The following is a 26,235-nucleotide window of genomic DNA, read 5'->3' on the forward strand; positions in this document are numbered from 1 at the left end:
GACACGCACAGTATTCTGCTTAATACTGAAACATACTAAACTATCACTTGTAATTGACTGAACTCAAACTTGGTATAAAGACATAACTTACAAACGAACCGATGACGTAATTTATATTATGTATAAAATTGTCAAGGAAATCCGTACTATGCAACCAAGCTGTGCGACAAAGCCACAATTGTAATGTCATAGAAGACATATCCATCTATGCGTCGACATTAACTTTAGACCGTTTGAACGAGACTTTGCCTAGTCAATATATTTGCACTCGAGTAAATAAGTTAACAAACTCTATTCAGCTTGTGGCACTAGAGAAGCAAATGATGATAATAGAACGTGTACACTAAATCATGAACTTCTAGCTATGCAACATTCAAACCCTCGTGTGGTGTAATCATTTTGTTTACTGCGCCCCTGAAAGTGTTCAAACGATTCAATCTGTATACGCTTATATAATGATCTAAGTCGATAATACAAGGACATGAACAGGCTGGCCTTTGTCTCATCAGCGATGAGGGCGACAGGCGCATGCTCAGTGACACGAATGTTGTCTCTCGACTGTTTTCGCTAATCGTACACCGGCCTTGTGGTGAGGATAATCCGAATACTTCGTTATATTATCCAACGGGGTGAAGGAGGAGGGGATATTCAAGTGGTTGAATAATTCTGGTTTAGTATAAAGGTTGATCACGGCGACGCTGTAAGCTGCGGACGAGGTCGCTTCAAATAAACAGAACGGTAAGAATTTTCAATGTACGTAGTTTGCCCAGCCAGGCTTGACTCTGCCGTAGTTCCTTCCTTGTCAACCAACATGACGCTAGCACAGATAGCACAGATATCATGGCCCAGATACAATTTTTTCCAAAGACACTTTAAAATGATTGTATTCATTATTGATGTTGCGTTGCTCGAACGTAGACAGTCTAATAATATTATTGTTATCAATGCGTCTGGCACATCGACATTCCAAAATTACACGACTGCCAAAAATAGACGACATTTCGTCAACGTGAAACGTTCAATAACAAAGCAGTTGTTTAGTCACCTCTTTTGATATATGGTCAAAGCCCTTTTTGATATGGATGGGGGTGTTCGATGTACAGTTAGCATGCAAAGTAACATTGTTTTGTTTCTTGAAGGCCTACCCGTATAAAATTGTTATCCTGCGTCACTGTAGTGTAGTTAGTTTGGCACCGTTTTGGAGCCGACCCCGAACCCTTGTTGAAGAATGTCGATGAAAACAAACATAAATATATTAGTGGTACGCTATCTATTAATAGACAGATAAACAAGGCACTGTAGCCACCAGTTGGCCAACTATGTACTGTGTAGCCATGCACTTCTCAGTTATGTTACACGTAAACATTGTCAGTGATGTTGACGGCGCGTCTATCAGTTGAAAATATTTACTATTTTGTAGTGTATTATGTAACTGTTTTGTTCACCGAATAGGATGTCCAACTGACGTAATTGTAGCAATATGACATGGAGTTTTATTCCACAACTGACGGAGTTACACAACAAAGCCGTCGTAATGGGCCAAAATTGAGCATGTGTTTCTAGCCTCACAGGTCATAGCAAATAGCATGGCCGTATGAAAGATATTCCTTATACCTCCATGGTCCACCCTAGTTGCAATAATTACAGCATTCGTTGCGGTTTTGAGGTTTTTTGAAAAGCTTTTTTGTCGTTCCGATGTTTAACTGGAAAACGTTTGTTGGATTCAACATGGATCTATTATTAGAGGTCTAATGTATCCATGGTTTGAACCACGGAACGAAAAAAAGCTCAAAAACAGAAAACACAAACAAACGGTACAGTTATTGCAGCTTAAAGGTCCGCCCTAGCTACCTATACCTCCATGGTATAACTGTCAGAGCAGAGTAACACACGGCTTTGTGTAGTGGGTGTGTGTACAGTACAATTACAGGTGAAATTAGGACATTCATAACACACCTCGTATCTTTGTTATTGTTGTATGCGTCGTATTAAAATGTGATATGTTGTCACCATTGCACTGTTGGTGGGTCGCTGTCGGTTAATACTATCTCAGACTATCAGATTTGAGTATTATTTCTTACTAATGGAAATAACCTTGATATATACAGTAGTGTATACATGGGGAGTGTTTTCGTATTTTTATACCATGGTTTTCACTTGATTTGCATATGATACTTTGAACTTTGACCCTTTCTGCCGTTAGGCATATCTCTGAGTAGCTCAGGCATTTCAGTCTTTTGGGAAATCCATTGTTCACACAGCATTTATGTATGTATGTATATGTATGTATGTATGTATGTATGTATGTATGTGTGTATGTATATGCATGTATGTATGTATGTATGTGTGTATGTATGTATGTATGTATGTATGTATGTATGTATGTATGTATGTATGTATGTATGTATGTATGATAATGTATGTATGTATGTATGTATGTATGTATGTATGTATGTATGTATGTATGTATGTATGATAATGTATGTATGTATGTATGTATGTATGTATGTATGTATGTATGTATGTATGTATGTATGTATGTATGTATGTATGTATGATAATGTATGTATGTATGATAATGTATGTATGTATGTATGTATGTATGTATGTATGTATGTATGTATGTATGTATGTATGTATGTATGTATGATAATGTATGTATGTATGTATGTATGTATGTATGTATGTATGTATGTATGTATGTATGTATGTATGTACATACGTACGTATGTATGTATGTATGATAATGTATGTATGTATGTATGTATGTATGTATGTATGTGTGTGTGTGTGCGTGCGTGCGTGCATGGATGGATGGATGGATGGATGGATGTGTGTGTATGTATATGTGCGTGCGTTCGTTCGTTCACGTATTAAAAGAATGCGATATATTGCGTAAAGTATTCAACTGATCACTGTGTACATTATAAACGTCAAATGTAATGACCCAAGGGAAACGGTATTAAAGATTCACCAGCTTTGTTATATTATAATATATTTCGATGATTGTGGCCATTCTGTTTTGCATTGTCCGATCCTAGGACCATGTTTCGTAAGGTCGCCCAGTGGTTTAATTCAAAGCCATCTCCTCTCCAGTATATAGTTAGATCATAGCTGTATAAATAATAAGTAAGCATTTTATGCATTCTCACCCTAGTTACGGAGCTATTAAAATGGTAATCTTGAAAGAAGTAGCATGACCAAATCGGTAACCATGGTTACATAGCTGTGCATGTGTGACATGTTTCAGTGAGTGACTTGAAAATGTAAGTCGAATATCACGTATGTTGCCTTAGGGTAGCGTGCATCAAACTGTTTGAACTATTACCTTGTGTGACGTCATATAATAGCAATGTGTAAAAACTGAAAATCTTACAGTTCACTCTTATTAAAATGATACAAGATATGCAAAGTTCATATTTACATGAACATCAATCGTGAGTTAGGAACGTTAACAAACACCGTATCTGTTGTTTTTTTTGTTTTGTTTTTTTGTTTTTTGTTTTTTGTTTTTAAATTATTTTCTTACTTTTTTGAAAGTTTGTTGTTAAAAATGCAACATTTCCAAAGCCTTGTATAAAATTTATTGTTTTGCAGTGTGCGTTCATTTTGTTAAGTGTAAGTTTTGAAAGAGATAAGCCTGAAGATTATGATGTAAAATTTATCACATTTTCTAATAAACTTAAAACCCCAAATAGATAAGGTGTTAACAGTTTAGGCAAAATATAAAAAATAAATTGTGTGTTTCTGAGAAGCCGACTGACCCTCAACATTGTTAAAACATTTAAAACAAAAAGTTGAGAAATTATTTGTCTTCTTAACCTTCATGTACGTCTGTTTTCTTTGCCCAGCGATGTCTGTATATATTTCATCAAAGCATCACAGAAGGGGGAGGGGGGTATTCTGACTGACATTTCGTTTTTTTGGGGTCGAAGCAATATTTAAAAAAAAATGAAAACAGTTAATATAAAATAAACAATTAAAAAGATGAAATCAAATCAAATCAAATCCCGATCTACCTACCTACACTATTCTCTGAGGCCATGTTGTTGGAAGCACACAATTACTTTTTTGCCTTTTTTCGTAGTAACTACATTTGTATGGCAGATTTGCCATTCACCACGAAAGAGATCATACGTATTTACAAGGTGTGTATAATGGAGTTTTAAGATCTCATTACAAAAGAAAACGTATTTACCTAGAAGGCGGTGGTACATATAAAAACGTATTTATCTAGTAGGTGTCAGATGTACGACTGAATTGCTTACACAACGAGGTAATGGCACCTAAGATATATGTATGCCGAAACACAAAATATGTTATTAGTTAAAACTGAATGAATAACCCATGCCAGTCATTAAGGACTTTTTAATGAGGTAATAAATGCTCATCCATTTATTTGTCGACGTTAGATTATTAGCTCGTAAAATTTAATGTCAATAGATGAATATAGCAGACATGTTTCCCCTTTCCTCACCATCCAAACACGGGCATTGATATGAACTCACTTTACCAACATACAAGAATCCATTAATAATTTTCATGAAACAAAACCACGTGAGTTTGTGTACAAATGGGGCATAGTAGCCGTTATGTCTACCTTGGCGAAACCTATAATTCATGAGTAGTTTTCACCCAAGGTATTTCCTGTTGGATGCTTTATCGTCATTATTAGACATATAATGATGGTACATATCTGATATATCCCCCTCCCGCCTCTCAGTTAACAAGTGAGTGGCGTCTACTGCATGGATAAACAAATGTCATTTGATTCAAGGAAAACAGCTACCATCAAAATAAAAAACCTAGATTTTCCATTATGAATATATGGTTGATATTTTCCATTATGAATATATGGTTGATATTTTGATAACAGGAAACCTTATTAGATGGTAGCTTAGATAAAATACAATATTAGCCTAAGTGTAGACTTATAAGCCAAATGCTACTACATTATTTCCGCTATCCCATCTATAATTTTTTTTTTTAAATTTTGGTTTGTCCTTCCAAGTCTACTATGATTCTTTAAATCTGCTGGTATTAAGCCACGCCCTACCCCACACATAACAGGTGCAAAACTTTGGTGTAAATTTGAATAGAGGCTGACAGTGTGTGGGCTTGTCACATTTTAATTTCTAGTTAAGTTTTATTTTCTAAAGTTACATATAAAAGCCCATTTGGCTGGGAGGTTGTGTATTGTAATTGTTTTGTAGATTTGTCATGCTTTACCTCATGTCACTAAAATAAACTATTCTACTACTACTACTACTACTACTACTACTACTACTACTACTACTGCTACTACTAGTAGTAGTAGTAGTAGTAGTAGTAGTAGTAGTAGTAGTAGTAGTAGTAGTAGTATATACCTGCCTGTAAAACACCTAATTATGGAATCACCATGTGACCGTATTGCGCGATTTAAATATGTCTAATTATTTCTTCGACCAATCACGCTCTATGGCAGAATACCATTCAAGACCAGAGAAACTAAAGAATCGTTGTAGACTCGGAAGGACGAGCAAAAAACCCACAAAACTCAAAATGTCAGTTAGGGTAGAGGAAATAGTGTAGTGGTTTTAGTCCTTTGCATTTGTAAGTCTACAGGTAGGCTAAAGAAATATGTTTAAAGCACTTATAAACTTCCTGACGCGTCAATGTTACTGTGTTTATACAAACCATAGACCCTCCACCCAGGTGGAGGGTCTATGTACAAACTAAGAACATCATTCAATTCCTGCAAAGTGTAGAACAGTCACGTTGTCATTATTAAGTGGTAAACCACACAATGATGTTGATGATAGGGGGTCGACCTATTCCAGATTTAACTAACCCATGAATCCATGTTTGTCTTTCGGTCACGGTTCCCTACTTTACTTTCCAATCTTCAGTATTCTCCTGTACGTATCAAATCAATGATTTGTACTTCTCGCATGCGCAGAGCAAACGCTACACAAATTCAACACGGGAATTCCTTCATTGCCATGATAGTGGGGTCTAGATCTTCATCGTTGTCACCCTAATCATCGACCATGGAAAGTGGATTCACTCTCAGACCTCGTTTATATTTCCCCTGTGTAGAAACAGTTACGCATGAAAGTTATGATTACATCGCAAAATGAACGAGCCAACCTTATTTGAGCAAATATATTGGCAATTTCCACCAAAGAAGTGGCGGGAAAGTCGAATGGAATAACCCGACATTTTACCTGGCTTTAATCCAATTGCCATGTGTCTGCTAAGTGTTCTAGATTTTCAAGAACGCTGAGCCTGCTCTACATCTTTGTGTGTTATTTTTAGTAGTAAATGTACTTATTGCTTTCATAGCAATTATTCCATCACTTGTGTGTAACTTGACATGTGTCTTTATCAATCAATGTATCTCTCAGTTGTTCAGTGTATAAATGCTATTTGTCTGTCAAATAATCAAATTTTAATTCAAAACGCTTTCAGTCAATTTACTGGCGTCGAACGATCATACTCAATCAGTTTGTTACTGAAGGATACATTGCTTTACATCACATCATTGTGTCAGTCAAGTCTGACCCGGTTGACGCCAACTGTCGTCTGCCTCCTTCCCGCCAAATTCATAAAATATTCAATTTGTTGGAAAGGAGGGGGGTGTGTGTTGATGTTTGGGGACAATGGATAACATCGTCGCCTACAAAAAAAGCAAATTACGTATTTTTTATCACCCCCCCAAAAAAAACAAACAAAACCCCCCCCCAAAAAACCCACCCCAAAACAAAACAAAACAAAAACAAACAAACAAACAAAAACACAGAAGAAGAAGAAAGGGGAATAACAACTTCAGAGTATGTTAAACATTTCAGGAAGCAATTAGAAACCTTGCTGCAATTATGACCATCCTATAAATTCGCATCCACTAAGCTATCAACGACCGCAGCATGTGCACTGAGCTCAGTTGAAATGATATACAGTGATTGTCTCAAAGCAATTAAATTAGACGCATTACTTAATATAAGCTATGCTTTGTCATCATTTAGTAGGACACATATATGTATACTAATAGCTATGAACATTCACATTAATCACTACATCTGCTTATGACAAATGTAAGTAGTAGGACACGATTTACAGTTGTCACGTGATATGTATTTAGACATGCTCATAACACATGGGATTTTGATCACATCTGTGAAGTCTATATATACATGCATTTTACGATTCCTTCTACAAGTCCATAAATATCTGAGCATTTAGAAAGATCTCTATGCAAGATTGCGTCGTGCCAAATCCAAATGAAATGTCGGTCAGAATACCCGTTGTCATATCATCGCTGGGAAAAGAAAACGTACATGAAGGTCAAGAAGACAAAGAATTTCATATCGTTTTGTTTTAAAAGTTTAAACAATGTTTAGACCCTAAACATATTTTACACACGAAAAAGTAACATTAAGACAATTCTATTTCCCTGTAGATTTTCTTGCCGAAGTATCTTTGGTTACTTCTTTTTCTAAAATCACATTTCAGAGAGAATTGATGCCATTTCAGCGTATAACAGATTAGTCTACATATTGTGTTCGTCTTCTGAATCACATAATTGTCTTCATTTACTTCTTTTACACCTCATCAACTGCTATGGAAGTATTGTGATCAACGAATATCTTGTCTTTGGGTCCAAGTAATTAAAAAATAAAATGTAAATAAAATATAATCAGGACCTACCTACCCTATTTTCTGAAGTCATGTTATCGGAAACAAACGTTAAAAAAAAAAAAAATTTTGCAATAATTTTTGTAAATCGGATTTCATCTCTTTAGAAGATGTACGGCGAGTTCGCAGTTTCTGGTTTATAGTTTACATTAAATTTATTACCGGGAAAGTAAAATAATGTTTTCATAAGTATGTTGCATTCTGACAGTGAACGTGTTTTTGCTAAGGCCAAATAAAAAAGTTGTTGGCGAATATGGTAAAACTGACATAGTTTCCGTACACGGTACATAAGTGGGGGGGGGGGGGGGGGGGCGGCGCTGGTAAAGTGACTTCGGAACTCGGGTAGAATTTACTTCCTTACTGCCCTTAACAAAACATTGACTGAATCCGCTTGTAAAAAGAGAATAACAATGTTTTCGTATAGAATACTAGTATAATGAGTCGTTAAACATAAATTTTATTTTGATTGCCATCAACTGTGACATCACTAACAAAATGTCATATAAAGGTCACCGTATCGAAGCTGTATGGCACATTATGGACTGAAATTAGCAGTGCTTCCAAATCGTTGGTCGAAAATAAATCAAATCAATTGAAATCAGAGATACATTTAACAATTCGTCTACAAAATTATTAACAACTGAGGAACTTTCATCTGTAGACATTGTGATCTCAAACGAACTCGTACAAAATAGTGATAGATCATTCCCCATCTGTGAATATGTATACAAATTGGTATTCCTCGTGTAATATCCAAATGGTAGACGAATAGTCTAGGCAGTGTCGTTATTCAAAGTTAAAAAAGACATTGAGTTTGGAATGAACCCAGAACAGAAACTGCTCCTGGCCACCATCAAATGTAAATTTTCATGATTGCCATCACGTGACTATGTAGCCTAAAGTGAAACTCTAGTCAGGGTTGATGATGACGTCATTCTTGTATTCGATAGCAGCGATGGCTTGATTTGAAATGAAAATCTTGCAATCACGTGGACAGCTAATTTGATGACAGGTTCTTTTAAGAATCAAAGCTATTCCTTGTGTTGTGTGATATTTTTTTTGTTTGGTGGTAGTAAAAAGGTCCTGACTTCAGAAATAACTCCCTCGGCATTTTAGTATTAGAAATTGGTTATGCATTTAATACCATATACAATTATCTGATGCATGATTTACTCGATTATCATCAGACATAATGTATGAACGATTTTAAGATGTAATACATTATTACATACCTCAATATGCACATGTTAAGTTTCCATTGTTTCATATACAAATAATATGTGGAGGATTTTATGATGTAATATTTTACTCTATACCTAAAAATGCACGTTAGCGTTCCATTGATATGAACGGTCATGAGAAGGCGCATAATTATTACAGACACATCTCCACAGCTTGTACTATAAATTGATGATAAGGCCTAATGAAAAAAATTGTAAGATTCCGATTACGCTCAATTTTAGAATAGGTGGGGTAGGTAGATTTTTATTTTATTTTATCATATTTGTTTTCCTGTGTGAGTGTCTAGTGTCTCTTTGCTGTTTATTTCTTCCCATAAGATGTACAGCCATTACTGATTGAAAGAACAGTTTTATTTTGTCTTTTTAAGTTGATGTCAGTTTCCGCATCCTCTATTTCTTGTGAGACTTCACAAATTTTGCGATTTTATTAATTTTTTCTCGAATACGTAAAAAAAAGTTTAGGGTAGGCACCGCAGTGGGATCGAGTAACACGAACCAAACAATTATTTTTTTAGGCCTAAACTGACATTTGCATAACCAGAGGGTCATACATGACAACCGTACGTGCTTCTGTAATATTCATATAATTATCTGAGTATGCACACAGGGATCGCATTCCCATGTTTGAATTTTTTAAGAAGATTCATCTTTCGTACTGTAGTTTTCTGATATATTAGAAGATAAAGTCGACGCTCTAATTTGAATAATTATTTAAAGTGTAAATTTTACAGCATTGGTGTAACATTTATTAGTTAAATGAATAAGACAAACACATTGCATATGGAAATGTGATGTTAATATTATGTAATCTTAATTATTCAGAGCAGATGAGAGATTTTTAGCATACTATTCACCAGAGTATTAGCATAACTATAAGTACCAACTGAGTATCGTCGAGGAATACCATAAGTAAGCCTTGAAGTGAGCACTTCCTGGCAGTGACGATTATTCAAATATTTCATTTCCCCTATATATAACATGATGGGTATTATGCATAATTACGTTCTAATATGTAAATGAAGGCATATTATGCTCAATGATATATAATTGTAGGTTAATACCTTTCTAGGTCAGGCTTTCGCTCTCAGGTTCTGGCACCAGTGTTGTTTAATAGAGAACTGTTTTTTCCGTATCTTGTAGTAAAATAATCCATATGTGAACTGGGTCTTTGAATAGCTATTTGAAAACACTACAGTGTGACCTACTTAACTGATGACCTAACATTTGATACATAAAGCCTGTGTTTCTGTGTCATAAGTGTTCTTCACGAGTCATTATTCCTAGACAAAATGACGACGTGACCGGCCGCATGAGCTGATTACAATCAATCACTAGTCAGCAGATGAAACCATAAAGCCTTCTAGAACTGTCACTCAAAATGCACCTGTCATGTTTTATTAAATGGCTACACGAGAAAACTATACAAAATATACCCCATAACATAGAGGTATTCGAAAATTAATTGTAGCATACCTCTCCTTAGTACCTTAATATGGATATAGACCCAGTAATCGCTAAGATGAAATTATTAAGAAAACAAACTTGGCACTTTACGATATTATTCAACATGGCTTAGTACTAGTATATTAAGACGACTTCTTATCTTCACAATGGAATGCCTTATCAATATTAACCACGTGATTAGTTTAGATGTTATGACAAGTATTACTGCTATGCACTGCTACTCCATCATGGGTGTTTGCGTATGAAAATTGAATTGTAATCTACCAGATATGATGAGAGGACGGATAATATCCTTTTAATAAACTTTTTGGGATGTAATATTTTATTACATACTGAGTTAAAGTGGTCATTTGTTAGATTTGTAATTTACAAAAACAATTTTATCATGGCTTCCTACTTAAAAATTCAATGAAACAACATATGCCAAGTCTTTGTTGGTAACTCAATAAATTGCAAAATATTGACAATTGTGTAAAATGTTTGTTATTATACGTACAATAAGAAACCCTTTGCATTTTTTTAGCATTTTGCAATGCATTGAATTTCAAACACAGACTTTCTCTATGTTGTCACACAGATTTTCAAGTAGGCAGCCATGATACAAATTTAAATCTAACATAAATACCCAAATCCTCCTCCCATATGGCCACTTCAATGTTTATATGATGAGAAATGTGTTGAATCTTTCATTATGATTAATACATTACCAAACAGTAAGTGTATGTTTGCACAATCATATTTTTGTATATAGTAACTACCCTTTCTCTCCCACTCATTGCTCGTGGGCGATATAAGCTTCACCCTGCTGAGCAAGTATCCCGGATGTTCAAACATGAAAAACATTTTAATTCATGTGTATATTGAGGCATGCTATAAAAGATAATTTACTGAGACTACTTTCCAAAATAATGTTTTATCACAACGCCAGTTGGGAGCGTTAGCTATAGCATGTAGTATAACTTACTTTTATCGCGTATAATAAAATGCTCGGATAGGCTCATCAGATGGAAGTAACTATGAACAACTCTGACATTCAGGTCTACAAACTAATCAACCAAAAGCGAATTGTATAGTTTTTATTGCGTAGATAGTTACAACGAGGATGTATGCATACATACATACATACATAAATCAATGAACCAAATACCCTAGTCAGTCATTGTACATAACAAACAACTATGTTTTATGCATAAACAGAACGATGGAATTCAGATGTTTCAACCTTTATATTTTACATTTTCCATACGCTTTATATTTTGTTATCACAGTGACGTTACGCTATAAAATAGATGGTTCAAAATGATTTTGGTACATTACGTGATCATTTAGCAAAACGTAGAAAAAACGCTATTCGTACATAATATGCCAACCTCACCAAACACTATCAATGTGAATTTGACCCAAAATAAGATGTCTGAGTGTATTAGTGGCGAGATAATTAGTCAATTGTAGGATTTAAAAAAACAACCTAAATTTGTTTTACTTACGTAAGCCTCAGACACCCCCACCACCCACCCACCCCTTCTAACTAAACTGGCCAAAATGAAAATTGCTTCAAACCATACAATCAATTTCAAATCAGTATGTAGTAGTACGTAGTGCTATAAATATAAAGCCAGTATGTAGTGAGTAAAACTTATTTTTTTGCTGACACTTTACTTTAGTGCCATGCATTTACTCTAGCAAAAAAATCTTCCTTTTCTCAATTTGACATTTAAAAAAAAAATATGTGTACTTAGGGGTACAACCATCCATTAAAAGTAAAATCGATTTTGTAGGATGAGAACTAAAATGGCTCCCCCCCCCTAAAAGAATTTTTTTTTTAATCCTACATTGAACTATTGATCTCGCCCCTGACTTGTAAGTACCTGTATTTTTTAAACTAAATTGAATTGAAAAGTGGGACCTCAATTCTTGACTAAGCTTCTCTCTGTATTATTTTTGACAAGAAAAAAATACAACGCATATTATATGCATAACTTGACTAAACAAGTGGGCGTTCTTTCAAATTCGGTATGCAGAGAAATATAACGTGTTGCACAGCATGTTTGAACATGTGACAGTGTCTACAATATTGTCTAATTAATCACATACAACAGACGATTATCCATGACATGATTTCATTGTAAATGCATAATTATATTTACCATGGATGATTTGGATGAACAAGTCGGTGAAATGTAATTATGTTATAGTTCACTGCAGCCATGAGACTTATAAGTAATATTTAAAATAAATATTTGATGATAGCTCTGCGGGTTTTAAATTAGTTAATGTACACTAATAGTAGTATATATTATTATCAAAGTAGGCTATTGCTTGAACCTTGACACTGGTATGTTCTGAACATATAACTCTAAGGCTTTTATTTCGCACGTCATGGATGTGAAAATTAAGAGGATAACAGGAACTGACAATGATTGGAATACAGACTTGAATCCATTCAATCTAGATATGAACTAATATTTCCCGCCTCGAAACTTTGGAACCCAAATGGAAAGAATACATTATTCACGTGTTTCCCTACCATCTAACCTTAATCTTCCTTTCAGGGCATATGTTTGGGTTCTTTCTATGCGTACTTTACCGTTTATTTGAACTTGTGGTGGATCGTTCTATTTTAGTATATAGGTATATTTCAGGTATTTCGCTTACATATATTTCCCCTAGCATTTTATAAAAGAATATTAATTTGGATTATACTTATGCACAAGGACTGTATTACTAAGTTGTCACTTTTGCACTCCTAGATATGAATTGCACATGACATGAACTTATTTTTTGCTTTTTTTGAGTTATTTGTGTGAAACCTAGGTTATATAATGTAACATAATAACTCGCAATATAAAATAATTCAAAAGTAACAGACAAAATATGGACAGTTCCTAGAATTTGTACTGACGTTTCGAATATATATATTCTTCAACTAGGTTGAGGTAAGATAACCGTGAACAACAACCCGACAGCTACCGATAAATGTATGTCTGATGAGTTATACTACTCTACATTACTGGAAGGTGGTTAGCCTACCAGTTGTATTGAATGAAGTACTAACTCTACTACACAATTTCCGCTAACCTACTAAACTGACATTTTGGGTTTTGAAATTTCTCTTGTTCTTCTCGGAGACAAGAAAACCAAAATGTCAGTTAGGATAGCGGAAATAGTGTAGCGGCGTTAGTCCTTCAAGTATATAAATGAGCCATAGCCACTTGCGAGCTAATATTGTATTCAAATCATACAAAATAATGGAGTTATTAGGCATTACGAGTATTCAAAAATAGTATTACACCTGTGGCACCGGTTTGTTTTTACATATTGTAAATACCGAATAATACCATCATTTTGTATGTGAATTAAACTATTTATTGTTTGTGATGACAGCAACAGTACAATTATTACAGCTAATATGATGTCCCCTTGGTGTTTCACTCATGGGACATTACGTTTTTGACACATAGACAGATTTCAACTCTAGACTAACAAGAACAGATGCACAATAATTCAACACCGCAGGACCCTTTGAACAGTGATAAGCATTGCTATTCCTTCACAGTGAAGTAAAAAGAGGCTTCTAATGAAAACGTTACATATGGACTTGACGATTTTAGTGGCTGCAATTGTTTTTTTTCTAACTGATAATCCACATTTCAACTTGACTACTTCTACATCCCCACTGTGCACGTCACCCATGTAGTTGTTTCTTTTGCATTAGAAATTGTCTGACGGTGTGTATTAAATGTCATGTCACATGATTGAAGCACCAGGCCTACAACATTTTAGCTATATTTAGGTACCAGTTGAATTTTCAAGGTTGCTAATACAGTGTAAACATGTTTTGTAATCTCTCAATGGTATAAATAGTCTGTTATGTTCTACACAGCCTAAAGAGGTGTATATTTAAATGAGCTAATTTGACTTCATAATGTTTATGATATTGTTCTATGAATAATTATATTAATATCCTATTGACCTTATAATATTGAATTATCTTCTCTCGTAAACAGTTCTCGTACAATAGGCGTACCTGGAAATTTAGTCCGACGACGAAACGTATGGCTGGATGTAACAAACGTAGTCAGTTGGTTCATTTGATAGTACAATTGAATTTTGCGATATTTCCGACCGCTATCATACCGTGTCAAATGTATACTGTACTGTACTGTACTGTACTGTATATTGTATAATATAACATAGTTATATTATATTGTATTATATGATATCATATTATTATATTATATAACATTGTATTATATGATATGATATGATATTGTATTGTATTATATTATATATTATATTATATTATATTATATTATATTGTATTATATTATATTACATTATATATTATTCTCCCAATCCTCCGTTCATTACACTCGTTTTCAATAGCTGTATTCCCTTGACCTTCGGGTGAACGTAGCCCTTCAAAGTAACCTTTAACCTTTGACCTGAATAATAAATCACACCTAGCAATGCACACTGGGAAATCCCCCCATGAACGCCATCTTTTCTCTACGGCTTGTAGCGGGTGGACGTATATGCCTGAGCTCCCGTGCTTACGGTGAGTAATATTCTTTCATTTACGCATTGTTTGGTTTATAAATGTCCTTACGCCTTTATCAGACTACCTCAAGTGGGGTTTTATGTGTTTGGTTTTAATATTTTCATGGTTTCCAGTTGTCACCATATTTTTTTTGTGTTGCTTGTTTACGTGCGTTGTCGCCACGTCTTTTCCACGTGGGTACTTACAACGCAACGTAACGTGTGTGCAAACGGTGCCCGTTTTCCATTTCATACCAGAAATATGTTAGAAATATGTTTGAATTTCTTTGTTTGTCGTCTAACCACGTTGGTTCGTTGGCTATTGCAGTATGCATTTTTCCCCTCTCTTTATATTTTGCAGATAGTTATGAGTACCGGAGCGGAAAACGATGTTGAGAAGGGTCCAAGTGTCGCACCCACGTGCACGACTGCACATGACGACATGTCAAAACTTAGTGGGCGACAACTAGGTCAAGTGCTCTCCAGTTTGGTAGAGTCTGTGCAGCAGTTGACTGCTAACCAATCCCGTATTATGAGCAGTAACCACTCTTTGGGTGGACAAGCTGACAATGGAGTTAATATAACTCCAGCAGGCCCCTCTCAGGTGCAAGGGGGGTGTACCTCTGGTTACACTGCCTGCCAACGACCTAGGTCTCGTTTGGGTGACAGAGACAAATGCACTGAAGAGGCACAGAGCGAAAATGGTCCAGTCACTGATGAGGTATCCTCTACTGAGGATTTGCAAACTACAGACAGACGAAAACGTACTAGGTCTGCCACTGTCAGAGGTAAGAAAGCTAAGAGAGCCAAGAAGTCTGATTCTGAGACTGTGTCTAGTGCATCAGAGTGTGAATTTCAAAATCCTCATAGCAAAGATGGTGGTATCCGTCTGTCTAAGTCGGTATGTGATTGGTTCCAACAACAACGTACTAACACAGTTACCACAGAATATAGAAAGGAAATGCAACTACAGTATGTAGTTTGCCAAGAACAAGAGAGCATACTTACTCCTCCTAAAATACCCGACCACCTGGCTACTCAATGGGGGAAGCAGTACAATACCAAGAACTTGGTGACACATGATAATCGTTTCTTCAAGGCTTCTGAAAGCTTACTGTTTGCACAATTACCACTATTGGAAATCTTACAGGCTCATCATGAGGGTATAAATTTGGATATGAAAGTAATACTTCCTGCCATTCAACATAGTGTTTCTCTTTTTGGTAGTGCTTTTCATGGTTTACAGATGGCAAGACAGAAAGTCTTCAATGATATTTTGCCCTATTCATATGCATCTATGAAGAACCTGGAACCAACTGGTAACACACTGTATGGAGATGAACCATTGTCCGAAGCTAAGAAAGCCAAACAAGCTCACAACGTGGCACGTGAAATGACAAAGTCATCAGGAAGTGGTTACCAACGTAAACGAGGTAATACACGCAATTACTCTACTAAGTATAGCAAGCCCTATTTTCGTCAACAAACCTATGGTGGTAACAGAGGCAAGTACAACCGTGACTTCAATAAGCAGGGAGGTAACAAGTTTACAAAATTTGATAATTCCTTTCGAGGAAAGAAGGACTGACCTGACTCTAAAGGTCAGTTTTCCACAAGTAGGAGGCCGTCTAACACAGTTTACTCAAAAGTGGCAGGGTGTCACTTCAGACCCTTGGATACTAGAGACAGTACAGGGCTACCATTTAGAGCTGTTGTCAGTTCCTGCACAGAGTCATCACCCAGTAACAAGAGTGCCGCAGGCACAAGTACAACTCATAGACTCAGAGGTTCAGTCATTGATAGCAAAAGGGGCAATACATGCAGTCAGCTACACAGCAGGCCAGTTCGTCTCTACAGTGTTTCTAGTACCCAAGGTTTCAGGGGGGTGGCGCCCAGTGTTCAATCTCAGGCCGTTAAACAAGTTTATACTTTACCAACATTTCAAGATGGAGGGCATCCAGCATGTCAAAAGTCTTCTTCGCAAGGACGACTTCATGGCAACGGTCGACCTCAAGGATGCCTACTTCACAGTACCGATTTTCATAAATCATCGCAAGTATCTTCGTTTCATTTGGAAGGAGACTCTGTACGAATTCGCAGTCCTCCCATTTGGTATTGCAAGTGCACCAAGAGTGTTCACAAAGCTGTTAAAACCTGTAGTAGCTTACCTACGTCGTCAGGGTATCCGTTGTGTGATTTACATAGACGACCTCCTTGTTTTGGGCGAGACATTGACCATATGCGAGCACAATGTCAAAACTGCCACAGATATTTTAGAGAACCTGGGGTTTCTTATCAATTGGGAGAAATCGAAGATTGTTCCACAGCAACGAGTACAGTTTTTGGGAATGATTTTCGACTCAGTCCAGATGACGATCAGTCTCCCAGAGCCGAAGTTGTCACGGCTGAGGGCAAATTGCACGGAGCTACTCAACCAATCTGTGGTATCAATAAGAAGTCTGGCACAATGTCTGGGTCGAATGACTGCAGCACTGGATGCGATAACCACTGCACCACTACATTACAGAGCACTGCAGAGGGACCAGATTTCAGGCCTCACAAAGACAAAGTCCTACGACACAAAGGTGAGGTTATCACAGGAAGCAAAGTCAGAACTACAATGGTGGGTAGATTGCCTGGAGGCTTGGAACGGGAAAAGTATTCTCCCGTGCCGGCCAGAGCTTACTATTCAGACGGATGCATCCAATATGGGTTGGGGAGCCCTCGACAACAACAACACTGCACAAGGTCAGTGGAGTCCAGAGGAAAGACTACTTCACATAAATCAGTTGGAATTGCTTGCTGCATATCTGGGACTGAAAAGTCTAGCCAATCACCTCCAAGATCTTTGTATAGAGATTCAGAGCGACAATGCCACAACAGTAGCGTACATCAACCGGTTAGGGGGCACCCACTCTTGGTCTCTGAATCAGATAGCAACGGACATGTGGAAATGGTGTTTAGCACGGAACATTCTCCTCATCGCAAGTCACAGACCGGGTCACACCAACATAAAGGCGGATCACCTGTCACGTCACTTCAGAGACAACCTAGAGTGGCAGTTACAACCACACATCCTTCAAGTGGCATTATCACAGATGAATCTGACACCACAAGTGGATCTATTTGCAACAAGGCTCAACAATCAGTTCCCATGTTATGTGGCCTGGAAACCAGACCCTCAGGCTTGGAAAGTGGATGCTTTCTCCATACCATGGAACCATCTTCGCGGGTATGCGTTCCCACCATTTTGCCTTCTGCCAAGAGTACTACACAAAGTGCGACAGGATCAGGCAAAACTTGTATTGGTAGCACCACCATGGGTAGCCCAACCGTGGTATGCGGACCTTCTGTCTCTACTAGCAGCACAGCCATTACTACTCCCCCAGTATCCGCAACTACTGACCAACCCAGTAACGCTGGAGACTCACCCACTAGAAGGACAGATCTCTCTAGCCGTGTGGCCGCTCTCAGGAGTACCCTCAGAGCCAGAGGCATTTCAGAACGTGTGTCCAGAGTGGTCCTGCAGTCCATACGACAAGGCACAGCTAAACAATATGAGTCAGCATGGCGTCGCTGGAGTGATTGGTGTAGATTGCAGAAAGAAAATCCTATTTCAGCATCTGTACCAGTAGTGTTGGAATTCCTAATGGATTTGTATGACAGAAAGTTAGAGTATCGGTCTTTGAACGTTTATCGTTCAGCAATTTCATCTGTGCATATGCCAGTTGAGGGATATCGTCTGGGTAGTCACCCACTTGTTACACAATTTATGAGAGGAGTCTTTGTTTCTCGGCCTCCGAAACCCAAATATAGTTTAGTTTGGAACGTTAAGCAAGTATTGGAATGTCTTCGCAAGATGTCTCCAGCAAAGGAATTAACTTTGAAGTTATTAACTTTTAAAACGGTCATGTTAGTTGCATTATGTACAGCAGGTCGCTGTTCTGATATTGCTTCTCTGCAAGCAGGAAAAATTTCTGTTGCAAAGGGTTCTGCTATGTTGTTGCCTGGAGGTCTGGCGAAAACAGACAGGCCATCCAGAATTAGAAAGACTTTACTTTTACCCGCCTTCAAGAAGGACAGGCGAATTTGTGTGGTATATTATTTGTTTGCCTATATGGAACGAACTAAGAATTTACGCAAGTCAAACACTAGGCTGTTTGTCAGTTATGCTACGGGGAAACCAGTGATGCCAGCTACTATTGGTCGTTGGATTCAAGTAATACTACGACGGGCTGGAATTGGTAAGGAATTTACAGCTCATTCCACAAGAGCGGCAGTCACCAGTGCTCTACATTTCAAGGGAGCATCAACCAGTCAGATTTTGGGGCTAGCTAATTGGGCTTCAGCAAGAACTTTTGCTAAACACTATAAGTGTGATGTTTCTTCATTGGATGTGAATGTTATGGATGCAATAACTCACTAAAGTAAGTGCAAACTTTATTTCCAGTTTTGTTGCTTCAAAATCAGCTATTGAAAACGAGTGTAATGAACGGAGGATTGGGAGAATAAATTGAAATTATACCAGCTTACCGTGCAGGATAATTTTGGTTATTCTCCTAATCCGGAGTGAGTGGAGCGAGTTGAAATAGCTCCCTCCCTCCCTCCCTGTTATGTTTTTTATTAAGTGTTTGTTGCTTTCAAAGATGGCGTTCATGGGGGGATTTCCCAGTGTGCATTGCTAGGTGTGATTTATTATTCAGGTCAAAGGTTAAAGGTTACTTTGAAGGGCTACGTTCACCCGAAGGTCAAGGGAATACAGCTATTTCAACTCGCTCCACTCACTCCGGATTAGGAGAATAACCAAAATTATCCTGCACGGTAAGCTGGTATAATTTCAATTTATATTACATTATATTATATTATATTATATTTTTATTATATTATATTATATTATATTATATTATATTATATTATATTATATTATATTATGTATGATTTGATATAATATTTCGGGTTTTTTAAAAATCTTTTCACAATTCTAACAAACAGAAAAGAAAAGCTTACAAACGGTATGAAACTAAATACATCCTGTTGGGATTTGTTACGACTGTAACATTTAATAATCAATTGCAAAGTCAAAAAATGTAATAAACTTTTCGGTACCTTCATTTGACACCCATTGATCACTGGTACTAAAGTAAAATAAAATACAATACAATGACCTTGTTCGAAAAAATTATTGGTTGCTCAAAAGAATTTATTGATCATACAAGCACTAATGCGCCATACAACTTAAACCCTTTTACAATTTATAATTCGGTGTTCAAGTGTGTTTGTTTCAGTACAAGCATTGCAATTCATAGTCGTTTTGTTCCACATAGAAATATATTACAAGATATATATGACGTCATAGAAAGTTGTCATTAAATTCAATTCATGTAAATTCTTTTGTGATTGACTTCTCTAAGGACCAACATACCATAACCTCATTACAATGTATATGCAAATTACTACACCATTTCCTGATGGACTTTGAAATTGACATATCATGAGATACTTGGTCGAAAGTGAGTATCTCATAAACGAGTTGACACATATTAGTTTCGATACATCAAGAGCTCATTCTTGTACTCTATCGAAACTTTTCCATTTTCATTATCACTAAAAAAAATATACGTTAGTTTGTTGACCATTTCATCTGTGTATTTTCTGCTTGCTGGATTTATTATCATATAAGTCTTCGTGCGATTTATATTTTTCATCATCTCTTGTCATACTGTATTAAACAACTCTTGACGTTATCACATGATCACAACAGTAGACGTTCTTAGCTGATTTTAAATCTGTAGGAACTTAACGTTGAATACTTGAAATAACGCTTACGAAATGTTGAACAGTTCAACGACAAGCCCTGGCTGTATTTCCTCGTTCACAAAGACTCATAGCTCGTGTAACACTATGATTTTTCTAATCACTGCATGACCTAAGCTACGTCATGTATCGTAATGACTTGCTTCATCAAATTTAAAACTGTTCTACATTTAAGCATAGACACGACATGATCACGTCATAACCAACCTGACCTTATTTGTTGGCTCCATGCAAAGGATTTGAGAAACAGATGTCAACCACTTTATCAGTAGAAAGACACACAGCACAGGTGACGGATTTATTTGTTCGTCAGTCTTACATGTATACTCAATCATATACTACTCAACTGAAGTGCACGACTAGTCTGTACTCAAAGGAGATACTGAATCAATTGTACATATGACAGATCAGCTTGACAAAGTCTTATTGAAGTTTCTCTATTATTAAAGTAATGTGACAAATTCTCTAAATTGAAATATGTAAAAAGAGTCGCATTTATAATGCCAGGACAAAAACTTTTAGTAACAACTGAGAGAGAACAAAGAGACACCCCCCCCCCGTTAGTTTTTTTTATTGCCGTTAAGGGTTCCTCCTTCAGAATATATTATATATAAAACATGGCAATAAAGTTTTTAAAAAATCATGAGCGAGAAAGGAAATTAGTCCAGATATGCAAATGTATCACAAACGATGGATTTCACGAATGTCGTTTTAAATTTACAATAGGTGTAAAAAGCAAAGCAAAACAACAATATTCTGGGTTTTGAAACATCCTCAGTGTATTTACATTGTTTTAAAACACCAGCCACTCTCTAATTCTTCTGTAGAAGTTAGTAATCCTGACAAATATGAAATGACTTGTATGTGTAGAATTGGATATTTAGAGCAAAACAGGCTAACAACCTTACTATATTGAGAACAGGATGATGTGATCTAATCGGATATGGCCTTGTTTTTGTTGATAGTATGATGTATTTTGAACACGTACAATATCACCTGGATAGACGGGTAGATATACGATTAATAAATCATAAATACAGATGGCTTTATCGTCTAATTTTAATCTAAAGTACAACGTGCTTGGTTTATCGTTTTGCATTTTCTGAAACTGGGTACACAATTTAATAGGTTTGTGTTGTCTATTTGTTGACACAATCTACAATTATGTCATTGTAGACAGTGACACACACAAGCCAAGTTGAACTCTGCCGAACAAAAAATAGGGTTTTTATATCCCGGTTGTTCTACGTCATAATATCGCGTGTTTACGTCATTGGTTCTGTGGTGCCCAAAATATGAGTTGAAACGCTCGGAACCACCATATTTTATCCGATTTGTATATAGTTGTATTATTCATATAGTGGTCTTCGCTCAGCTGTATAATACTTTTGACCACCTAAGGGTTTTGTCACTGCTCGTGTTACGACTTATAGTGACAAGGCTCCTTAGGTCACTATAATTTCCTTGGCTGAACCAAGAATATCTTGGAGATTAATATCTAAGTATTTGTTGTTGTTGTTGTTGTTGTTGTTGTTGTTGTTGTTGTTGTTGTATTTACTATAACCGTTCATGGTGGCGATGGCGGTGAAGAGAATACATTAGCAATGCTAACTTCGGCCGAAAGATGTGTTAACATACCTTGAGAAGAAACAAGTAAACTTAAGTTTTGTGGGGCGATAAAATTTGCTTGGTTTGATGTTAAAGAGAAAATGTTTCTTCCAATAAAATCAATCTTTGTAGTTCACTTTAAAATAGTATGAACCTCGGAAGCCAAAAATCTCTCTTTAAAATTTTAAACCCATTTAAAATAAATCGTATAACGTTTAAAATTGGGAAAAATTATATCAAAATTGAGTCACTTTAGAATCCAATATGGCCGCCGAATCCAATATGGCCGCCGAATAATGTGTTCATGCCATGAGAGCAAGGGTTGTCACTTTCTTGAAATTTCTTTATTCTTCAAAAGGTTAAAAAAGCTTTCAATTGACAAAGTTGTAATATTTTAAGGGAAATTGATCGCCAGGTCGCGTTCTACCGTTATTGAAGTGGAGATAACAGACACGATTCTATATATTTTGTTGATCTCAAGTCATGTATTAGAGTCGGTGTTATAAGCTGAAAGTATTGTCAGTGACTTGGCGGCAAAATGTCAAGGATATGGTGCGTCGTTCTTGTGCTCTGTTAACAAATTATTCCCCTAATGTGTGTCATTCATAGCGTACGTCATTCCAGTCACGACTCACTGAAAGGTGGTACATAAAGTCGGTGAAAATGTCGACTTGTACTACTTATACAATGTATACTCGGGGAAAGTATTACTTGAGAAATTCGTGTCATAAATTATTACAGTCAGTGGATGTCTGGGTTTTTCCTAGATATGCGTTCACCACGGTGAAATATCGAAGTGAAATATTAATGAACTAGGCATATGAAAAATTCCATTACTTTATCCAATTATGCATTTATATAAACTGATGTACTAACCCAGTGCACATGAACACAAATTGTGCCAACATAAATTGTATATTTTTAAGGCAACGAGTCTCAACAATTTCGATACATATTGCTAACTAAAATTGATGATGTTGTCGAATCAAACCCGTAACTCTAGCGATGGAATTCCAGTTAGGTGCAATGTCCGACTGGACAATTCACTGTGTTACTTCGATTTGATCACTTATCATACGAGAACATTTAATGGTGTGTTTTCTATTTTAACATGTGTAACGTATATTGCCCACATATGGACAAAACCAGGGTCGAACTAGAGATATAGTATGTGAATATCCAAAAAATGGGGTCTCTCCAGACAAACTTACCTAATTACCTAATGCGCATGCGTTCAATAACCACTTAATATTTTTCTATATTATTAATCATAATCTGGTTAAGAGGTAATTTAAAATTACTACTATGATATATTTTGAAATAATAGAAACTCTTGACAGTACAATATCTTCATTAAGATCGATCTCGACTCAAGTCCTTAAAAAATGTAGAATAGATACGTAAAAGGAGAAAGTATATTTTCGTCAAGCCGAGGTCAAACAGAATCCCTGTGTAGTTCAAATTTAAAGGATTGTGTTACAATACACGTCAAATCGTAAAACTAGGTTGTGTCAAGTTTCTTGAAAAGATTTAATATTGCGTTCATGATCTTTGTGGGAAATTAAGTTCGCTAGTTCATAGATATTGTCTGAACTAATTTCTTTCTTCAACAAACAAGTTTAGTCTGTATCTTTATTGGACTTCGATACAACGGCACAAATGTAGGGGAGTAATAAATACGAATGGCGCCCTACGTCACTACCCAATCCTGTGATGCAATCAGACTTTCTCACGCTAGATATCCTTCGTCCTATTAACTGAATGTCTAGTTTCTATTATCTTATTGGAGATACAAAAGACGATGGCTCCACTGGTCATCGTTAAAATCTGCTATTACTGCAATATTGATTAGGGTAATGTAAATTGATGAACTGCTATGTCAGAGGGTTTTCATCTTGATATATGCGTGTGTGTGTGTTTGTCTGTCTGTCAGTCTTTGTGTGTGTCTGTGTCTGTCTGTGTGTGTGTGTGTGTGTGTGTGTCGATATTGAGTTGTGTCAATAACAAACCACGAGATATACTTATTCACGTTATATAGCTCGCGATTTAACACCGGTGCATCTGCTTGCTCGTGGCAATCTAGAATGAGACAAGGTTCTTGCAAAGATATGCAATGTAATTAGCGTCGGTAAGAGCATCTGAATATTTGCTTGACAATGTGTTGATTGTGTTTTCATAATATGCGAAAATGACCGTTATTCCACAAAATGAGAATTGCCATTTGTAGCCGTGAGAGTTACATCATTGCAGATACCTTTCCAGCTTTTTCCCATACACATTTGAACCCTATGATATCACTGGTAATCCCTGTAAGTTAAGTAGATGTTAATCAGTAGTTACTTCCAGAAATCACACCTGATTTGAATTTTTGGCTCAAATCATTTCGGTGATAATGATTGGTGGTGTTCGCACGCATATCCTTACATTATCTACTATCGTTATCAAGCTTAGAGAGGACTAACGATGCCTTTGAACTTGGTGACGACTGAGAAGTTTCTTTTGCCCTTTTTATTTCAAAGGTTAATAATAAATATGACAGGGCGGTCAACCGTGCTAGATTTAACGTCCAATGCTGTAAGGGAAACCTTGTCAGACTAACCCGGTGGAAGATTCCACGATGTAATTTTAATTTGGGTGTACCAGAAATTGTTGTTACATCAGATTCAGAGAGACACAGCATAACTATGCCTGTCACTGCTGTATATCAGTTCTATACTAGATTCTATATTAACTAAATGGAGTCCTGTTTAGTGTAGTCTAAAAATATCAAATTATGTTTTCAATGCTAACAATGTTTCCAACGTTAGAATGTCACAAACCGACATAAATACGATACTAGATATACGTTTTACATTGAGAGAAACCAGGTTATGTAGATGCCCCATGTCCCTTAATAAAATACAACTGCTGTTAAACGTGGCTTGTCTGTATGTAAAAGATATTAGCTTTATGTTTAAAGGATTCGATTTATCATTTTACAGCATCGCCTGTACTTGGTTACAATGTGAGGCGAGTGCTTTTGCTCAATAAATCGTCAGATTTCAGAAATGTCATCAATATACACTAATATTGTTAGAAAAATGATTGATTTCTCTATTACTTGAGGTATTGTAGCCTTTTGGTCCGTTTATTTCAATTCGCTTTCTTCCATATCCACAAGTAATATGTATATAATTATTTTAATTTCCTGTTTGCGTCTATCTTTTCCCTGACTTTTGACCTGCCTGATTACTCACCACGCCACCAAACACTACTCCGTCTCCATGGCGACAGTCCGAGAAACAAAAGTGTGTAATGACGGCTTCTCATTTCATACTAACAAACGTTGGTAGAAACAAAATTATTGATGACTCAATACCCAAAAATATACTTAACACTGATACAAAAAACAATTTACAAACTACATATATATAATATTTTCTGTCCCTCCAGGTATTCTGGCATCTCCACAAGTCATGCTTGTCAAGTAACATGCAATAACACACACTTAAAACCGTGCTTTGAGTGACCAGATAGTTGGATCAATTATTCTAATAATTTCTTCGAAGAAAGATTCGTCCGTATCGTAACCATGGAAACCAAGGATGGTGAAGATAAAAGAGACCCAATTTTACCAGAAGATATGCTCAATATTATCAACCAAGCGTGCCAAGACTCGAATTCTGCCAAAATGGCATCTGTCATGAGACCAGGTGGTGAGGTAGACGTTCTCCTGCTTACAACAGTTGCCCTCAGCAAAACTGGTGAGTTACAGTATAATTGAGTTACACTCTTGTGGGTTATTATTACCATTATTGTCCTGAGTTACACTTTAGTGCCATTATTGCATTGAGTTAGACTCTGTTACCATTGTTTTCCCGAGTTTAACTTTCGTACCATTGTTGTCATGAGTTAT

The 26,235-nt window shown here is 36.4% G+C and overlaps 1 protein-coding gene across 1 annotated transcript in view; it reads left to right on the forward strand.

Moving 5' to 3' along the window:
• Positions 1-636: 636 nt before the first annotated feature.
• The window catches only part of LOC144453021 (uncharacterized), a 36,926-nt gene continuing 11,327 nt past the window's right edge, over positions 637-26,235 (forward strand). Inside the window, exons 1-2 of the mRNA XM_078144286.1 lie at positions 637-738; positions 25,773-26,083. Coding sequence (XP_078000412.1) covers positions 25,912-26,083 — 172 coding nt within the window. The 5' untranslated portion in view covers positions 637-738; positions 25,773-25,911. The remainder of the gene's footprint in view (positions 739-25,772; positions 26,084-26,235) is intronic.

The sequence above is a fragment of the Glandiceps talaboti genome, chromosome 23 (assembly GCF_964340395.1).
Source record: "Glandiceps talaboti chromosome 23, keGlaTala1.1, whole genome shotgun sequence".
Lineage (NCBI taxonomy): Eukaryota > Metazoa > Hemichordata > Enteropneusta > Spengelidae > Glandiceps > Glandiceps talaboti.